Source organism: Pollicipes pollicipes, unplaced genomic scaffold, assembly GCF_011947565.3.
Source record: "Pollicipes pollicipes isolate AB1234 unplaced genomic scaffold, Ppol_2.1 Scaffold_2555;HRSCAF=2994_pilon_pilon_pilon, whole genome shotgun sequence".
Taxonomy (NCBI): Eukaryota; Metazoa; Arthropoda; class Thecostraca; order Pollicipedomorpha; family Pollicipedidae; genus Pollicipes; species Pollicipes pollicipes.
The window spans coordinates 39,555,674-39,573,476 of NW_023596136.1; the positions used below are offsets into that span (position 1 = coordinate 39,555,674).

Sequence of the window (17,803 nt, forward strand, 5' to 3'; positions counted from 1 at the left end):
ATGAAAATGTCCTTCATCTCTTTGTGACACAGGACTGAACTGTTTGATCAAAGGTAGCTATCTTACAGCAATCTGTGACAGTGGAGTGGTTATGTGAGACGATGCTGCCGTTATGTGAGATGAAGAACGAGAGGAGCCAGGAAAAGTAAAGGGAGAGAAGGGGAGAGGCAGAAGGTATGGGAAGGAATATTGGGATGGGCTGGTAGACAAAGAATGGTGGGATAGGAAAGGGTAGGAAGAAAGGAGATTGCTTAGCGCTGAACAAGTGCAGCAGCCGCGCGTACATTTATAGAGCCATCGTCCTAGTGATGTACAGATCCCTACACTGTTCTGGTTTCGCAGAGAAACGCGGCCATATTCGGTTCGGGCTCCGGCACCTCATGGGGTCAAATGCGTTTTTAGGTGCGAATATATTCCCCCCCCCCAGAAATGAAAGATTTGGTACGGTCGGTCATGGCATGGTTCGAGATAAAAATCACAGCCTACAGCACTACGTGGCGAAGTGGCCAGTGCAGCATTATCTATAGCCCGGACCACGTGCCAGGAAGGATTTATAAAAGGAATTTGTGATTGAGGTATGCAATGTGTGATTGAGAGATTGGACGAACCACTAAGACCAAAAAAACATATCAACAAATTGCTAACGTAAAGGTTTACCAGTCTGAATCACTAGCCATGAGTGCCTCGTGCGAATTGCACATATTCCACCCACACAGCAATTCGCGTGACAAACTTCTTCAATGTACATCGCAGCAGCCAGCTTTTATAGCCGCTGGGACTGCTTTTCCTTTGTGTTGCTGGGTGCTAACACGGAAGAAAACTCATATCAGCTAGAAAATGGCCGTCGGTCGGCCGTCAAATTAGACCGTATCAGTAGCAGCCTGCCGCCTGTACTGTTTTTACGACGTCGACTGCGCTTCCATGCGGCAACAGACCCAGGTATTTTGCACCGCGTTCCGTACTGGCAAATTGTTGACAAGTGGTAGATCTTGAGGTCACACCCAGTCAGGTAAACATGAAAATACTAGGGGCCATGGTAACGTGGTCGCTTACCGGTGCTTGTCATGGGCAGGATACTTGAGACCATCTTCAGTCGTGTGTCTAACTTCCCTGCTGTTGTCTGCGGGAGCGCGACGGCCCGCCCAGCTCCGCTTTTCCGTGTTCGCGTGTTCGTCCGTGTTCACTCCGCCACCTCTCGCAGATGGACCCTTCGTCCGGACGGTCCCGGAGAGTGGGCAGATCATTGTGGACCAGGGCCAGAACGCCAGCCTGGAGTGTCACGCGCGCGGCAACCCCAAGCCCAGGGTGCGCTGGAGGAAAAAGGTGGTACAGCGCTGCCTTGCGGGCGTACGCGCATTGTCCCACATGTCGATTGACGACTTTTGTTTGGGCGGTTGCATTGCGGCAGTGACTTTTGATTGGACCTATGCTTTAGATATTCGCCAAGATCCAGGGTAATGAAACCTGAGCTGGTATTGCAGGCTGATTACACTCTGGCAGGCCACTGGAGTAATTATCAGTCAACTACACTATAGGAACCGCACGTATAAGCAGTTTGGTAAGTAGAAATTACTTGCTATGGTTCGAGGGAATCTAGGTCCCGGAAATACATTTGCTCAACGTGGTCCAGACAAAATTAAGTGCTGGAGTGTCTTAATCAATACAGATATCTGCCATCCCACTTAATAACATGTTTGGCCTATTTCGAACGTAATTACTAGCCCGGACAAAACACAGATGGCGTTTCGATTACAAGCTGGGCGTGCCGCCGGCGCCGTACGTGATTCATACAGACCTTCTCACCGGCTCACCCCCAACAGCTCAATCCGTCACGATCTCAATCAATGAATGTCTGAACTCGGGACAACGCTGAAATTGCCTCAGGGACGCGTCTTTTCCCCTCACCTTCCCGCTGATTGGCCGAGGCGGGACTAATTGATATCGCCGCTGCTTAATGCGCGCGGCGTCGATCGCCACCGGTATTATTTATGCACGGTCGCGGGCGCGTTTGTCGGGTATAATTCCAGCCGTGACATATCTGACCGATCGGCCGTCGTCACGGTACTCAGCGCTCCTCCCCTTCCCCCCCCCCCCCCCCCCCCCCCCCCCCCCCCGACTGATCGCTACTCACTCCACCGTGTGGCTAGCGTTCCATGGCACAACGCCCTGCTCTTCGGTTGGCGAGGAAAGGCTAGTACTGACGGTTATTAATTGCTGGTTGGAAGGCGAGCCTTGTGGGTGCACTCGTGCTGAAAAACCCCATGTTTGCGCACAGGGTGCGTATCGACATTCTGAACGATTCCGCTGGAGCACGCACTGATAGCTAGCAATAATCGTCGCAAGGATGAGAGCTACTGGCATCGCTGTACTTGAAAAAGACCAATAAGGTCCGCCACGTAAATGAACTGAAGTTGAAATTCACTATGTTTATTATTTACTATGTTTACTTACTATTTACTTGCATTCAATTCTACTTTGCTTATTTATTTACTCCGAGTACACAAAAGACTGCTGCGGAAGTCAAGCGGAATTTCCACCCAGTCCAGTGATGGACAGGCATGTTTGCCTTCCCAAAATCTCTGCTACTCCCAAACACCCACCGGCCCCGTCTCCGGCGCCAACCTCACCGCGGCGTGCTTGACGGCAGGTGCACAGCACGCACAGCATGGTGGAGCTGAGCCGGGGGGAGCGGCTGCACCTGGCGAAGGTGACGCGCTCCGACGGCGGCCTGTACGAGTGCGTGGCCGACAACAGCATCGGCGACACGGTCACCGCCCCGGTCAACCTCCAGGTGCTCTGTGAGTCCCGTGACGTCATGTCGGGGCGTGTGCCGGAGACGCGGTCTCCTGCCGTGGTTCGAGGCTGCCGATTGGGTGGAGGTAGCGTTCCAGACCCGCTGACTATGCGGAGCGCCACGGGGAAGGTGCGGCGCTGCCGCCAGCACATAGGATGAGATGCAGCGTCGGCTGCGGGATGTGGGAGAGGCTCCGCGGTAAGCAGCCGTCATTGGGACTGCCGGCGAGCCGCCTGCGCGACAGACGCCCGCTGGGTTATGCCAACCGCGCTGGAAATCGATACCGCAGGACCGCCTCAGCTCCTATTGTTATTTATTGGCCGCGTCCATTTTTGAGCTGCCACAGAGGGCATCGATTCATCATGTCCTAATGCTGCCGGGGATCACGACTACGGCACTGGCTGGCTGGCTCGGCGGCCCCGGCGCTCCTGGCACGGCGGGCGTCCCCGGCGCGTCTACGCTGACAACGGACCCTGTTCCCGCAGACAAGCCGGAGACGGAGGTGGAGCGCAGTACCGTGTACACCGGGGAGGGCTTCAAAGCGCAGTTAGTGTGCTTTGTCCACGCCGACCCCATCGCCGAGGTTAGTCTCCGCTCACCGTGTGTCGTTTTCTGAGGCTTTGGCTCCCCACAGAGCGGCTGGATTAAGGTGAAGGAGGCTGACGCTCCGAGATAAGAGAACGGAGGAGGAAATGATGTCTCACGCCTCTGTATAGCCTGTTCGAGTTTGCTAAGTGGTGAGCTTGACGTGATGTGGCTCGCAGCGAAGCGGATTTTACCGTTCATGATATTAAAGGGCCAAATGTCAACACAGGTCGGTCGTTCACACTGTTATGACGGGGCGGCGTGAGCCTGCAGCCACGTGATGACCTGCCGTCGCCGCAGGTGAAGTGGAGCCGAGTTAACTCTCCGATCGACTATAGTCGAGCAACGCTGTCAAACGACATCATGATCGGAACGCGCCACACGCTCACCATCGACAACGTCCAGCTGGACGACTTTGACACGTACATGTGCACAGCGCGGAACGGGCTCGGTTCGGCGTACAGCAAGATCGCGGTGTCAGGTCAGTCAGGATCTCACGACTTTTGAACGGGTGCGTTTGATCCCAGTGGTGGGATCAGGTATTTGCGATGACAGTTTTAAAGGTCGCTGCACTGCACCTGGCAATATGCACTACCATATGCGTCTGAAGGTTTGCTGTAAAGCTTCATTGTGAACCGTTCACACGCGTGCCTCTTTTGCACCATAAAGGCACCTTGATTTACAGGGCGGGGTTTCGCGCGGCTGATTTTTTTGGAAACAATAGGCATTGTGCTAAGATCTCATTCAATGCATGGTAAACCAGACGAGACGATTCCGATTCCCTCTGTAGACCATTCTGAAATAAATAGCGTTGTCTATTATTTACCATCATTTACATGACTACGACATCTCCCCAATGCGGAGAGTAGTTGAAAATTTCACCTTACGGCCATACTATGGCGATCGCAGGGTGCAATTTGTCCATTTTGGCTGTGTGATAACTACCATGTGTCTTGCTTGTCATGAATGTTGGCGTAGAAATATAACACGATATTTAGAAATGAAACTTCTCCAGAATTTTGAGGAGACGTTTGCGTTTCAGGAGGTCAAAGTGTTAGGTGAAATCAAGCAAATGACTTTTGTAATGTTTTGTCCGGTGCTGATATTTAGAAAATTGATGCTCCTGTTACGTCAAGAACTGCCAATGCCACGGCAATGCGGAGGATGGCGTTGAATAGCTCTCGCCAAACTTCATCGGATTCATATTAAAAAATATTGACATGTGTGGCCTATGATATGTTACGCGGCAATGGAATGCATGCCATTTTTACATAGACTCGTCCGGCGATATCAATAATTAAACAAGCCACCGCAGTGAAAACAGCTTTAGTAAGGATTTTTAAAGCTGTAAGATATTTGTAATTGAGCTGTAACTTCTATGACCATCGAAGGGTCAAATTCAGTCACAAATGTCAAAGTTTCTTGAATTTGACCTCAGATGATAGGTCTTTGCAAATGCCAGCAGGACGTTATACGCACACTTCCGACTGTTGAAGAAAAGAACCTTTTTTGCGAACACATATTTTTGTGGAAAACAATAGCTTTTTTCAATTTTGGAGAAAAAAGTCCCACATATGACCTTGAGAAAAAGGCATTGGGCATGAACCGCTAAAGTCAGAAAGTTCAAGGCTTCACAACGTCAGTGGAACAGTATGTGAATGCCACCACAAACTTTCAACGGCGTGCTCAAACCGGTCTGGCGTTATTCTGGAAGCCTTAGGCCACCCTGGTTCGGCGAGGGTTGAAAACATTTTATCACCAAACTAAATATTTGTTGCCGTATATCACCAAACAAAGTTGTATTTTTAAGAAATGCCATAGAGATGACTCATATTACAATTATAACGCACGGCTGACCTTGCAATAGTGCAGAGTAGTGACCTACTTGACTCTCCCCTGGTAATCGCAAGCGGACCTCAGTAGGCCCATTCACGCCAGTTCCTCTCTCGTCCTGTGCCGATATCCCAACATGACGTCACACCGATCAATATTCAGGTCTGTCGTTCTTGAAGCCATGCATTATTCGTGTATAAGCAGCATGATAACAGATTCAAGCGCAGCTAAAACAGATAGGCTGTCGACGTCAGGGGAGATGGCTTGCTGTCTAACGACAAAGCCAGATACCCTTGCCATACATTTATGGATGATTGGCGTGTTCATAGGGTTTTACTTTTGGCCCACCTTTTTGCACGACTTCAGATGGAGTCAGAATTCTCTTTGTCATTTTAACACGACGACAAAAACGTGCGAAATTCTGCCTGCTTTGAAATGCTACAATGCAGAGCATTAAACCATGATTTAATTCCCACAAATATCGGGTACTATTTAAACAAGTAATTGCATTTGCAATATTAACGTCCATCGCAATGTTATACATTTCAAAGTCAAAGTCACGTTGCCTGCATAGTGTAAAATTTACAGCAGGCGCCACCATAGCACGCGCGAACCTCTTCGGTTGGCGGAAACAAAAAGCCTGTTTTAGGCTACGATGTTTTTATTTTGCTTTGGCTGGACCACTAAGTCCATTCACCATACAGATCCTGCAAATAACCAACATCCTAGGGAACATCCATCGTACTTGTCAACCGCGACCGGATGGGTGGCATTGTTTTTGCTTCGTTGATTGATGAAACGCCGTCATCTGAAAAATAGCAAATGTTTGGTCGGGTTGATACTCTGCGACCTTTGCAGCCAAAGACTGTCAAATTTTGTAACAAGATTAGTTTCAGAAAGTTCTGCTCCTCCGCTCACTGAAGTGATAGAACTCCTAGCGCAGCCCTTATATATCGTAGACAAGCCGTTTGTGAATTGAATACGTTTTTGTGCACAAATTTTTAGCCCTAGTCACATCAGAAACTGGTGAAGACACCAAGCATGACTGGATGCAAATCTGTATTCCATGATGTTCCGCCCATCCGCGTTTCCCGCCTCCCCCTGCCCCCCCCCCCCCCCCCCCCCGCTCGGCCTTGTCCACCCTCATTCCCCTCCCCCTCCCTCTGCCCGGGCAATACATGGACGCTCTGTCAACATATTGTTTCATTAGCCCGACATCCAATAAGCGAGCCACAAACTAGTCGGGCAGCGTCCGTTCGCCTTCTTCCAGGGGTGGCCGACAAGGTGGAGGTGATCAGTACGCCGATGGACGGGGACTCGGAGTCGTACGACCTCGCCTGGAAGGTGAAGAGCTACAGTCCGATCATCGAGTACAAGATCGCCTACCGCAAGACCAAGGTGAGGAGTGGTCCGCCAGAGTTACAGTTGGAGAGTTAGAGTACAAGATCGCCTACCGCAAGACCAAGGTGAGGAGTGGTCCGCCAGAGTTACAGTTGGAGAGTTAGAGTACAAGATCGGCTACCGCAAGACCAAGGTGAGGAGTGGTCCGCCAGAGTTACAGTTGGAGAGTTAGAGAACAAGATCGCCTACCGCAAGACCAAGGTGAGGAGTGGTCCGCCAGAGTTACAGTTGGAGAGTTAAGTAGAGTTAATGGTTGACGACGAGATGAACTACCACCATGTAAAAAGTACAATTCTACGGCTATACGAGTTTTGCACAATCATATTCGTTGTAATAAAGGTATGAAGCCGAAATAACAAAATATACATTTCTTCCTTCTCTTGGTTATTATATGAGGCATAGGGCCAACAATGCGGTCATATCGATATGTAAAATTATTCTAGGAAATGCACTTAGCAACTCACATAGACATGTACAACATTTTATTCTCAGCAAAGGCGTCGCTTGCAACGAATACGTTATGCATTGGAATAATGGATTCGAAAATTCCGTTTGACATTATCTCTTTGAGAACTCCTATCATTTCTGTGAAATTTTCAGTTTCGGCTGATTTTCATCTCAGTCATTAATCCCCGTTCCATCTTCGTGATATGCAGGTGATCGCTGCTGCTTGCAGATCTGATTCTTCACTCAAATGCACCAGATTTCAATACAGTACCGTTCTATAGATATCTGCAATTTCATCCCTTTCTTTATCGCGAGCACATCATTATGCATATTGCAGACCGCGAAGAGATTCCGATACATCCTCGCCAGACCACTCAAGTAAACTTAGTCGTTTCATTAACTTCCCGCCGTTCCTTTCAGAGCTTACCTTGGCTAATGATAAAAATACTAGTTGAATGGGACCCAGCGAGTGAGAGCCTCCAAGTCTAAAGAAGATAAGAATCAGCGTCCGTAGCGGTGCAACTGAAAAATAACTGGATAATTATGTTTGGTTGAATAACAGCGGTGCGACTTCTCTAACTTAAAGAACAAAAATGAATTATTCTACGGCTCGGTAACTTATGAGCGGGGCTTACGTTTGAATTGTTAATGATATTGCACTCGAAAGTGATGCAAGTTCTTTCCAGAACAGGATTGGGTCGTATTCGCGACAGGCTTTGCACAATTATCAAGAACAGCCAGTGGATAGGCGAGGTGTCCACCGCGTCAAGTTGAAAGAATATATTCGCTGAAACACAGATAGCGGAAGCGCAGTTTTCCGATTTTAACCATAATTAGGTAACGAAAAATATCAGCGGCCAACGACGAATCCTTTTACAACATATTTCCTAAGCGTTAGGAAACGAACGCTAGCATGCGGGCGAGAGTTAACCCGAGGAACATCATGTCATGGCATTCCATACATGCTAGACCGAAATTATGTAACTTTTTAAGCGTTTCGCAATCGTGACCTGTGTGCACAGCCCGGTACCGCTTGGCGGCTCTGATCCCCACCTACTTGGGCTCTCTGGAACCAGCTGTCGCTTATGCTGCTCGAAAGCTCTTGCGCCTCTTTTCAGAACTGGTTCAAGACTCCAGATTTCATTTCAGGATCAATTTTAAAACGTCAGGTGGAGGCCAAGTTAAGTAAGGTCCAAATTTGAAATCACTGGTTTAAGTCTTGCGACACATGTGCCCACACGTTTGTCATACACATGTGCGCATACCATCCTTACTCAGGTGTGCTGGAAGAGTGCTTGTCATTATGTACCTGGCCATTCACGGTGACCACCTGAATTGCCACCTAAATCTTGACAAGTCTGCTGATGTTAGCACTAAGGCTTAGCCACCACACATCGGCCATATCGCAAGTCATCTTCTACCGCCATCGGCAACCGTGCCCATTTGCACCCACTGGTTCCAGAGTAGTTCGCTTGCGCTCATTGATTTCATCTACGACCTCCCTTGACTACCAAAAGGATTCCATGTGGTCTGAGATACCCCAGCCGAGTGCATGTGAACCACGCAGCTGCCTGTCGGCATCAGCGTGGCCTCACCGGTGGTCCCAGGGTATCCTGAGATTCGGCTCCGAACGGTGAAGGCTGTATCTGAAGCGGAAAGGCTCAATTTATGGCCTGATCGTCGTACGCACGGCTCGGTAAAGGTTTGAAAGAACCCACCCCGCTGAGAGCGATCGGTCTCCAGAATGCTAAAAGCTCTCTGCCAGTTTGCGATGGTAAACAACCAGCCAAGAACAGGGCTGGCAATCTGATAATGTCTGTTTTGAAAACACAGAAGCGAGTCTGGACCGCGTCGGGGAAGTGCTGTGAGCACGGGACTTTGTGATGTTCTGCAACGAGCTCTTGGAATTACATGTGCCTTAACCAGAGTGAAAGTGGCGATAAAAATGAAATGAACAAACAAAAGTTATTTCAGACGTGCATCTCTAAAACGGTTTGAAGACTTACAGTACTATTCGGTAAATTGCGTTTTATCGGCTATTTTTCAGGAAATGGCTGTGTTGCCTTAGTCTACAAAAAGACGCCTTGTGTGGCATGGGACAAAAAGGGTAGAATGGACAGGCGAGTTAGCAATTATAATCATGAAACTGATGCCAAAGGCTAGGCCAATGAAGCAAGTCGCCGATGGGAACCACACACATGCCGTCCACCAAGTTCATTGGAAACCCCGCCTGCCATCCAGGGGCGGATCCAGACGAAGGGGGGAGGGGCATGAGGCCGTGACCCCTATTTGCAGTCTATGGGCTCCGAAGGAGGCTTAGGCTCCAAAGAGTTCAGAGTGGGCCGAACCAACGCAGTTTTTACGCAAAACGCAAGAATCTTGACGTCTTTGGGCTTCCAAGCAACTAAGAACAGCCCGCAAGCGAAGCTGAAGGGCCCACGAGTAGCCAAAAACACATTATTTACTGAATGAGAGGGTGGTGGTTGGGAGGTTTTAGGGCTCATTACGCTGTCCAGAGATGTTCCGCTGTTTCCGGGGGCCCTATAGAGCCCGCGTTGTTGCTTGGGCCGTTCCCGTGTCGGGGCGCTTGCCAATCAAGGGCCTTCCACTGTTTCTTTCCATTCGCCCGGAAGGCTCTGTACGCCATAGCCGGTGGCCCCATGTATTAACCTGCCGGGGTCTTCTCAGTTGTATACAGGCCCCTTACTTTGGTCTCAGTTAACCTACCGACACACTGACGATATGCCCATGGACACTACATTGATCTAGGGCCCTTCCCATTCCCTGTCACTTGCTTAGGGTCAAACGTTCTCTTCGGAATCCCGTCTGTTAACCTGCTCGGGCACACTCGGTCGTTCGAGGCCCCCGAATTAACCTGCTCACGTACATAGCATTGTTCAGGAAAACTGCACCTCGGGTTTTGGTATTTGAGTGTAGGGCCCTACGTTCCTGTCCGGGACATCTGATAGTCCACTTGGGTACACTTGATCTTATATTTAGGAGTCTTTCAAACTTCCATGGGTGCTTCTTATTTTAGCGGAGGGCCTTGTGCCCTTGTCGGGCCCTTCTGGCAACCCGCTCGGCTACACTCAATTGTTCGGAGGTCATCTTCATTGGACCTTGGGTATTCCCTTTTTTAATGGAGGGCCAACGCCAATGTCGGGGGTTCTATCTGCTAGCCTGCTCGGGTGCACTGGATCGTTTGGGGCCCTCCGCATTGTATCGTAAGTATTTATGATTGGAATGAAGGGCCCCACGCTCTTGTTGGAGGTCCCCCATCTGTAACCAGCTCGGGCACATCCGATCATTTACGGGCGCCCCATATTGTGCCTTGCGTGCCTTTTTCGAATGGATGGCCGTTGTTCTTATCGGGTCCCATCCATTAAGCTGCTCAGGCAAGTGGCGGATCCAGGAGGGGGAGGGGGTGGCACTAAACTATGGCCCCTTTGTGGCCCAAGGGGACTCATAGGCTCCGAAGGAGCCCATGACCGGCTGGACGGACGCAGTTTTCCAACACAAAACGTAACAAAATCGGACGGTTTTGGGCATACAGACGCCAAGAATGGTCATAAGCGAAAGTGAAGATCCCGTGGGCAGGCGAAGTTAAGTCTTCGCTCATTGAGAGGATCGTGTTTGGGGTGCATTTTGAGGCTTATTGTGCTATCCAGAGGCGTTACGCTGCTGTTCGGGGCTCTATATCTCCACTTACCTGGTCAACCCGATTGCTAAGAAGCCTTCCACGTGGTCCTTGATCCCTTTGCATTTTCTGGTAGTGCCCTACACTTCTGTTGTGGTATTATCTGCTAGCATGGCTGGGCACTCTTGATCAATCAGCAGTCCTCCACGAATTCTTCCCACTTTCCCGAAAGGTTCTATACGCTCTTGCCGCTCCTTCCCCTCCCCTCGTATACCGGGGTTCACTCAGTTGCTCAGGGACTCTTCATATTAGTCCCGGGTCCTTTCCACTTGCTCGGAAGGCCTTGTGCAGTTGCTGAGGCCCATGTAAGGTAAGGCAGCGAGCCATTCGATGCTCAGGGGCTCTCCATCGTTTGCAGAGAACCCTTCACTCCTATCGGGGCCCCTTCTGTTAACCTGCCCGGGGCACTTTTGATCGCACGGGGACATTAATTGACGCACACTGGTCTTCTGTAATTCCTCTTTGCTCAGAGGGCTGTGTGTTATGGCTCGCGGCTCATATGTCAGCATGCCCGGGGCACTCCTGATCGTTCAGGGACCCAACAAGTTGGTCTTGGGTTCTTCTCGCCTGCTCTGAGGACCTTGTACTTGTTAAAGGAAGCATCTTTGCTGGCCTGCCGCGGCACTCACGATCGCTCAGGTTTCGTTCCTATTGGCCTTGGAGCCTTAGTCTTAGAGCAGCAGTGGGACATGCGCCAATGTTTTTTTACGCGCAGATATCTAACATACTTTTACGGGTCGCCGACGTGTTGCATTTCTCTTTACCGTCAAACATTTTATTTCCACTTATTTTCTCGGCTAAGCTGCTATTCTCATGCTATTCATTCCCAGACACATTTTTGCAGCAACTGGCAGAGCTGCCAAATGTCTAAATATTGCATCACAAATCGCGATTCGTGTTCAAAGCTGGTATTAAAGGCAGCATTCCACGTTAAATGGGGGTTTTAACTGAAACAGCCATCTTGAACACTTCTCGGTGTTGTTCATTATCCTGCCTTTCTTAAGACGAAACCCCTCTAGTTTTTGAGCCAAGCGCCCGCAAAGGTATGGAAAGGTATATCGGGGAGAGCATTTCAAAGTCAGCTTGGCATTCATGACGTCATAAGAACGCCATTGAAATCCTGCCATTCCATAAGCCATGCGGCGACCAAGGCCAAGAAGTGCACAATGGTCGAGGCGTTCATGTCTGGCGTTCTTGAGCGCGCTTTTCAGATATAACGGCCGTCAACTGGCTCTCAATCAATGTTGTGCAAGGCACGATGACGTAATCAGACCATGACGCATCGAGGAGTATATTTACTTAAAGGAGAATTGTGATGTCAAGAGCAGTATTTTCCACTTAAAAAGTATAACAGTAGTTAGTGAGGTTGTTTCATCATATCTGATGCTTGCTTCAATATCTTCAAATGTGGAACATTCGTTTTAAACGCTTCCAGGCGGTTGAAAGCTAATCGGTGTTCGTTGACGCAACGATCCACGTTAACATACTTCAGACACAAAAAAGTCGATGATCACATTTTTCTTGACCTCTAGCACCATATGGTCATTGAGGTGCACACTTTGTGTGGAGTTTCTATCGTGTCATATCTAGATGATTTCGAAATGGACAACGCGAAATAGTCTGCGCGAGTTTTCTTACTCCTAGCTCAAAAACGAGAACATCTCAAGTTTTGAGAAGGGCATAAGTGTGAACTGCGTGTCATGATCATGGAATTGGCCGTCTCAGTTGAAAACCTCATAAAATGTTGAACAAACCACCAAAGTACATTGCTTGAATAAATGACAACACGGAAAAATGGTGTCATGCTAAAAGGACAAAATCCAAAATAGCAGCATGGGAAAAACAACAAGCATTTTGAAAATTTGCCAGCTGGCTTGTGCGGTACGCGCGAACGCTGCAACCCGTTGGTAGTGACAAGGAATTATATGTATATATATATATATATATATATATATATATATATATATATACAGGGGTGTAGTCTCCTATCAAGGTGTGGGGGCTTCAGCTCCAGGGCTTCAGTCAACTGTTTTCAATGTCGCCCTTTTGCAGTTCACCATTTTGCCGCTTCGACTTTTCGCCGCGTCGATTTTGTTATGTGTCGCCATTCCGCATTCGCCACTCAGGACTCGTAAAAAAGCATTCGCCATATTGGATTTTCGTCTTTTTGTCACAAAACCACTGCCATCAGATCAAGGAAAGCAAAGATTGACTGAGGTACCGCTTACGGGCCTATTCAGAAATCACGTTGGATGAAAATTGGCTGCGGGTGTTGCCAGGTTCACTCCTTTCGGCAGAGGAAGTCAAGGAGTTTGTCCTGGCTGTCTTTCGTGACTGCAATCAAAATTTTGCAACCAGCGCAACTATTTTTGAATGTGCATTAACCGTGATGGCATCGAATGCACGCCTCTGCAGCGTTCATGGTCCTGGATACCGTCGCTTATGTCTTAGCTCGCTGCATTCGTAACTGCTTTCCGAAAAGTAGCAGCTACTGTGTCTTGGTTTAGTGCTGTCGCACGTGCAGTGTAGAGATTGCTTAGATTAGTTATTGATCGCGCACTGGATTTGGCGTCTTTATCCGGACGATAATCATCACGGATTCCACAAAAAGGAATAGGACTGTGATGGGCTGCTGCGCACATGACTGGTGACACGCATCGACATAAAATGTTGTCAGTGCGACTGCCCGCTCCCTCCTCGGTGACACACATCGACATACACTGTTGTCAGTGCGACTGCCCGCTCCCTCCCTTATGACACACATCGACATGCACTGTTGTCGGTGCGACTGCCCCGCTCCCTCCTCGGTGACACGCATCGACCTACACTGTTGTTAGGGCGGCTGACCGCTCCCTCCTCGGCGACACACATCGACATACACTGTTGTCAGTGCGACTGCCCCGCTCCCTCCTCGCGACACAACATCGACATACACTGTTGTCAGTGCGACTGCCCGCTCCCTCCTCGGCGACACACATAGACATACACTGTTGTCAGTGCGACTGCCCGCTCCCTGCTCTCGCAAGCTGTAACCTCGTGCCAACCTGCCACACTGGGCCATTGAAATGTGGGCCCGTTTCGACTCGCGGAGTGCTTTTGTAGCTAACATATTTTACCTTTGCCATTTTAACCGAGGTAGGAAGGCCGCATGTTGCTATAATTACATTGTTGCAAACAATTTGCACCTGAGCAAACCGCACTTTCGCAAAAATATGAAAATTTGACGGCACAACTATAAAAAACTGCCCTTCTTGTTGCTGAGAACCCCATGAAGCTACGATTAGTGGTTCCTCAGCTGTTTGCTCCTAGGGAAAGTGACGAGTGGGGCCGAGTCCGCTGAACCCGGCCGCTCATCTTGAAAACCGTTTCCTCGTTAGAGTTTTCAGCCCGCGGCCTCGTTCGTAGCGCGTGGCACTCAGCCGTGCCTGCCTGATATCATTTACCAACATTGTTTGCCAGTTGAACTCGACCAGCCACAGCCCGGGCCGGTGGAAGGAGGTGCTCGTGCCCACGACGGGACGGGAGCCGGTCGACGACATCCACTTCCAGCAGCAGGTGACGCTGACGAAACTCACAGCCGCCACCGCCTATGACCTGCACATACAAGCCAAGAACAAGCACGGCTGGAACCGCGTCTCAAACACCTTCCACTTCTCCACCATCGGCAGAGGTCAGTCCATGTGGCCGTGGCAGGTAACGCAGACATCCTCTTTCAGTAGATACAAATCGGCTCACGTAGGTACCTTAGGGCGGGATTAGTTTGCAAGTGAACATTTATAGGGTTCAGCTGTTTGTCCACCATACATGTATAATCTGCTTTCAAAGTACTGCGTCGCTCTTCTAACTTTGTGAAATGCATTTGGTATAGATGATTCGGCGGGAAAAATATATTAAGGCATCGTCATTCCGCTTCCAATATCGAGGAGCCAAAGGTACCGGACAACTGATCAGCATCAGCTTAGCGTATACCCCTGAGCTGCACAGTCAAGGCAAGACACCACCCGCGCTGGCTTCATGTTACTGACAGTCTCTGCCTGCCCGGTGCAGCGATGGAGTCGCGCAGCCTCGCCGCCAACCGCGGCTCACGCCCGGCGCTCTATATTCACCTCTACTTCATCCTGGTGGGCGTGGTCATCAGGAGCATCGTCTGAGGTCACGGCACATGTGAGCGTTATAGCGAGGCGGGTGTGCTGTGAAGACGGCCGAGGTTTGGGCTGTCCATCGTGCCGCTGCCACCGCGCGTCGGGGGTTGGCGGCCGTCCGGTACGGAACGGCCGCCGTCCATGCCATGCGACCGAGTATTATGCAGCGAGCCATGTTCTTGGGTGTGCACATAATGCACAACTTTTTCCCGTTGTCTGTACACACCTGTATATCGTTGTACATGGGAGTCAGACACAGTAGCCGTTCGACCGTGTCCCGCGTCTCATAGACCACAGCTTTCTGGCCCAGCGGCCGCAACTTCTTCTAACTGCCGCTAGATGTCAGATGAGGTCTTTCCCTGCGCTGGTAGGCTGCGCCGTAACACTTTTGTCTGCTTCAATTATAGCCTGAAATGCTGGTTGCACCGAGTCATACTGGATATATGCTCAGCGTTATACGGGCTTAACAGCTCCACGGCAAACATTGAAACGGCATTGGAAACTGCCTGGAATAACGTGCCTCAATGCCGTACTTAGTGTTACACGCCACTCACTTCAACCGCTACGCTCTGCTCGGGGCCCGTCCACCTGACGATGTCACTTGCCAGGCGGCATTCTGGTCCCGGTGCAGCACGCTAATGCGATTGCATGACTCACTGTTGCTGCTTTAGGGAAATTCTCATGCCATTTGACCACCTGGTTCACCTTTTCTATGTTTCTATATTTCACGAATGCAGTGGTCCTCCGGCCCTCTATTTCCCTGATCTTCCAGCTATTTAGTTCACAATTAGCTCCGTCGGTCCCGTGCACAGTCGGTCAGGTGGCCAGCTGGCTTGACCGCGCACAGGGACACTGGTTGGTGTTTGCCAGTTCGACAACAATGCGGCCTGGCCGTCCGCTGGTCCGATGGCCGCCGGTCTGCTGGTCTGCCGGCCTGCTGGCTTGGCGGCCGGGTGACCCCCCGTACATGGTAAACCAGGCGAGACGGCGGCACCGGCGGTGAACTAGGGGCCGGCGAGCCTCTCACGCGCCCGCTGGGCCCTGTTGGCACAAGTTTTATCGCGTCACCAAATTTACCGGCTGAACTATGGCCGAGACGGGCCGCTGCCCAACTGTTCCCTGCAGACCAGGCCGACGATCTCTGCTTCCCAGCACCCTATAAACGCCGCACTTTGGACCGCACCGTTCGCCCGGAGCGAACCGGGCGCACGCCTAATTTATACGGTGGGTGGCGTCACTGGGAAGGGTCGCGCGCCTCGGGGATCGCGGCGGGGTCGCACCGCCGTTAGCTCCGGCTCTCATTATGGGCCCGCTGGGACGCCGGCCCGCTCCACCGAATGTGAAAGAAGCCCGAGTGAATAATTTAGCGCATGTCTGGCCGTGCGGTGTTGTGCGCGGTAATGTATTGCTCCTTCCGTTTGTCGTCGTTTGCGGTCCGTTGCCCATGCGCGGGCGGTCATCAGATGTGCTTTGGTCGTGTTAGCGAGGATGGGCAGTGGTCGAGCGTGGAGTTTACGGGCGACTGTGACGCCGACTGTGGACTTCGATGAATTACGTGGTCATACTCGCTTGAGGCGCACTCCATGCGATTTCCCCAGCGTCGCTTAGTGCGCCACTCATCGCCACGCTCTGAAACATTCATTGTGAGGTCGTTGTTTTCACGAATTGAAGTGCATAACTGGCGCACGAGTCATCGGTACATTGGCATGATTAGTTCGTGCTATGATAAAATATTCCACTTAACCTGGGCGCTGTCCTCGCATGTGGTGTCAGGCTGCCTACCGAAGCAGCATCAAACGCGCTTTAAGTCTCTATGCATAACAAAACTGATTTGTTTCTGCTCGTTCCAGATTCCTGCCATAGATATCAGCCACCCCGGTAACTGAAGACCATTCGCGGAAATGCTGAACCCCGGGGACACCAGTGCAAACTCAGGACGGCTGAGGCAGCGGCAGAACGCAGTCGGCATGGCCGGGTGTTTTCCCGCCGCCGTGGGCGGGGCAGCGGGTCCGGAGAGCAAACACAGATCGTGGCAATGCCGAGGTGGGCTGGTGACCACGCTGACTCTGGGGTGACAAGCGTCGGACTTATGAGAGCACGCGCGAAAGCTGCTACTGGCGTCCACGTGTGCCACAAGCCGCGTATGCCGGCTTGAGGATGTCACGTGCTGCGGGCGATACGTGTAACGTGTGAAGCACGGCATGTCCACGTGGCGAGGGTGGTGCAGCCACGGTTCGCGTATGCGCGCGTACGTACGTGCGCTAGTGTGTTTGTATGTGTGTGCGTGCGTGTGGCGTGCCTGTGTGCGTGCGTGCGTGCGTGCGTGCGTGCGTGCGTGCGTGCTCGTGTGCGTGCGTGCGTGCGTGCGTGCGGAGCGTGGAGCACCAGAGCCCTCGGGCGGTAGCCCACCGACGGATACGAGCGCCCTACATGTTTTCTGTGTACTCCGTGGACCGGTCTAGTGCCTTGATGGAACAGCCACGGACCGTATGCCTGCTGTCGAATAGCGTCGAACCACAAATAAACGGTGTCGTCGACCGGTAGGGTGTACGGTGCCCCTGTGCATAGGTGCGTCACATGTGTGCATGCGCAGTATTCTGGTGTAAATACATCCAATCTTATTGTTTTATGTGATTACCTCGACTTTGAGTCAATTCAGAATCGGACGCATCAGTAGATAAATTTGTGCTCCTTGATTATGATCTATCGATTGAGAAATGTTCTTTTTTAAGTAAATGAGGCCGAGGAATATATTTACAAAGCTTCATTAGCTGTCAAAAACTTTATCTCAAAGTTCATGGAGAGCGTTGAGCGGATACTGCGCTCAAACAACCGAACGCGCCCAAACTCAGCCACTTAGCCAGTCGGTGACCACCAACGGTAAGCCACATTACACGGGTATAC

The 17,803-nt window shown here is 50.8% G+C and overlaps 1 protein-coding gene across 1 annotated transcript; it reads left to right on the forward strand.

Annotated features, from left to right (window-relative positions):
- The first annotated feature begins 837 nt into the window (after window positions 1-837).
- Window positions 838-17,528, forward strand: LOC119101062 (contactin-3). Its single transcript, XM_037224314.1, has 9 exons — window positions 838-847; window positions 1,202-1,323; window positions 2,648-2,798; window positions 3,280-3,377; window positions 3,680-3,860; window positions 6,483-6,610; window positions 14,217-14,427; window positions 14,805-14,921; window positions 16,750-17,528. The coding sequence occupies exons 1-8, from the start codon at window positions 838-840 to the stop codon at window positions 14,906-14,908; spliced, it is 1,005 nt and encodes a 334-aa protein (XP_037080209.1). The 3' UTR covers window positions 14,909-14,921; window positions 16,750-17,528.
- The last annotated feature ends 275 nt before the right edge of the window (window positions 17,529-17,803 follow it).

Coding starts and splice junctions, on each gene's coding strand:
- LOC119101062 (XM_037224314.1), top strand. Junction 2,799..3,279: donor GGTCAACCTCCAGGTGCTCT/GTGAGTCCCGTG, acceptor CTGTTCCCGCAG/ACAAGCCGGAGACGGAGGTG. Junction 3,378..3,679: donor ACGCCGACCCCATCGCCGAG/GTTAGTCTCCGC, acceptor CCGTCGCCGCAG/GTGAAGTGGAGCCGAGTTAA.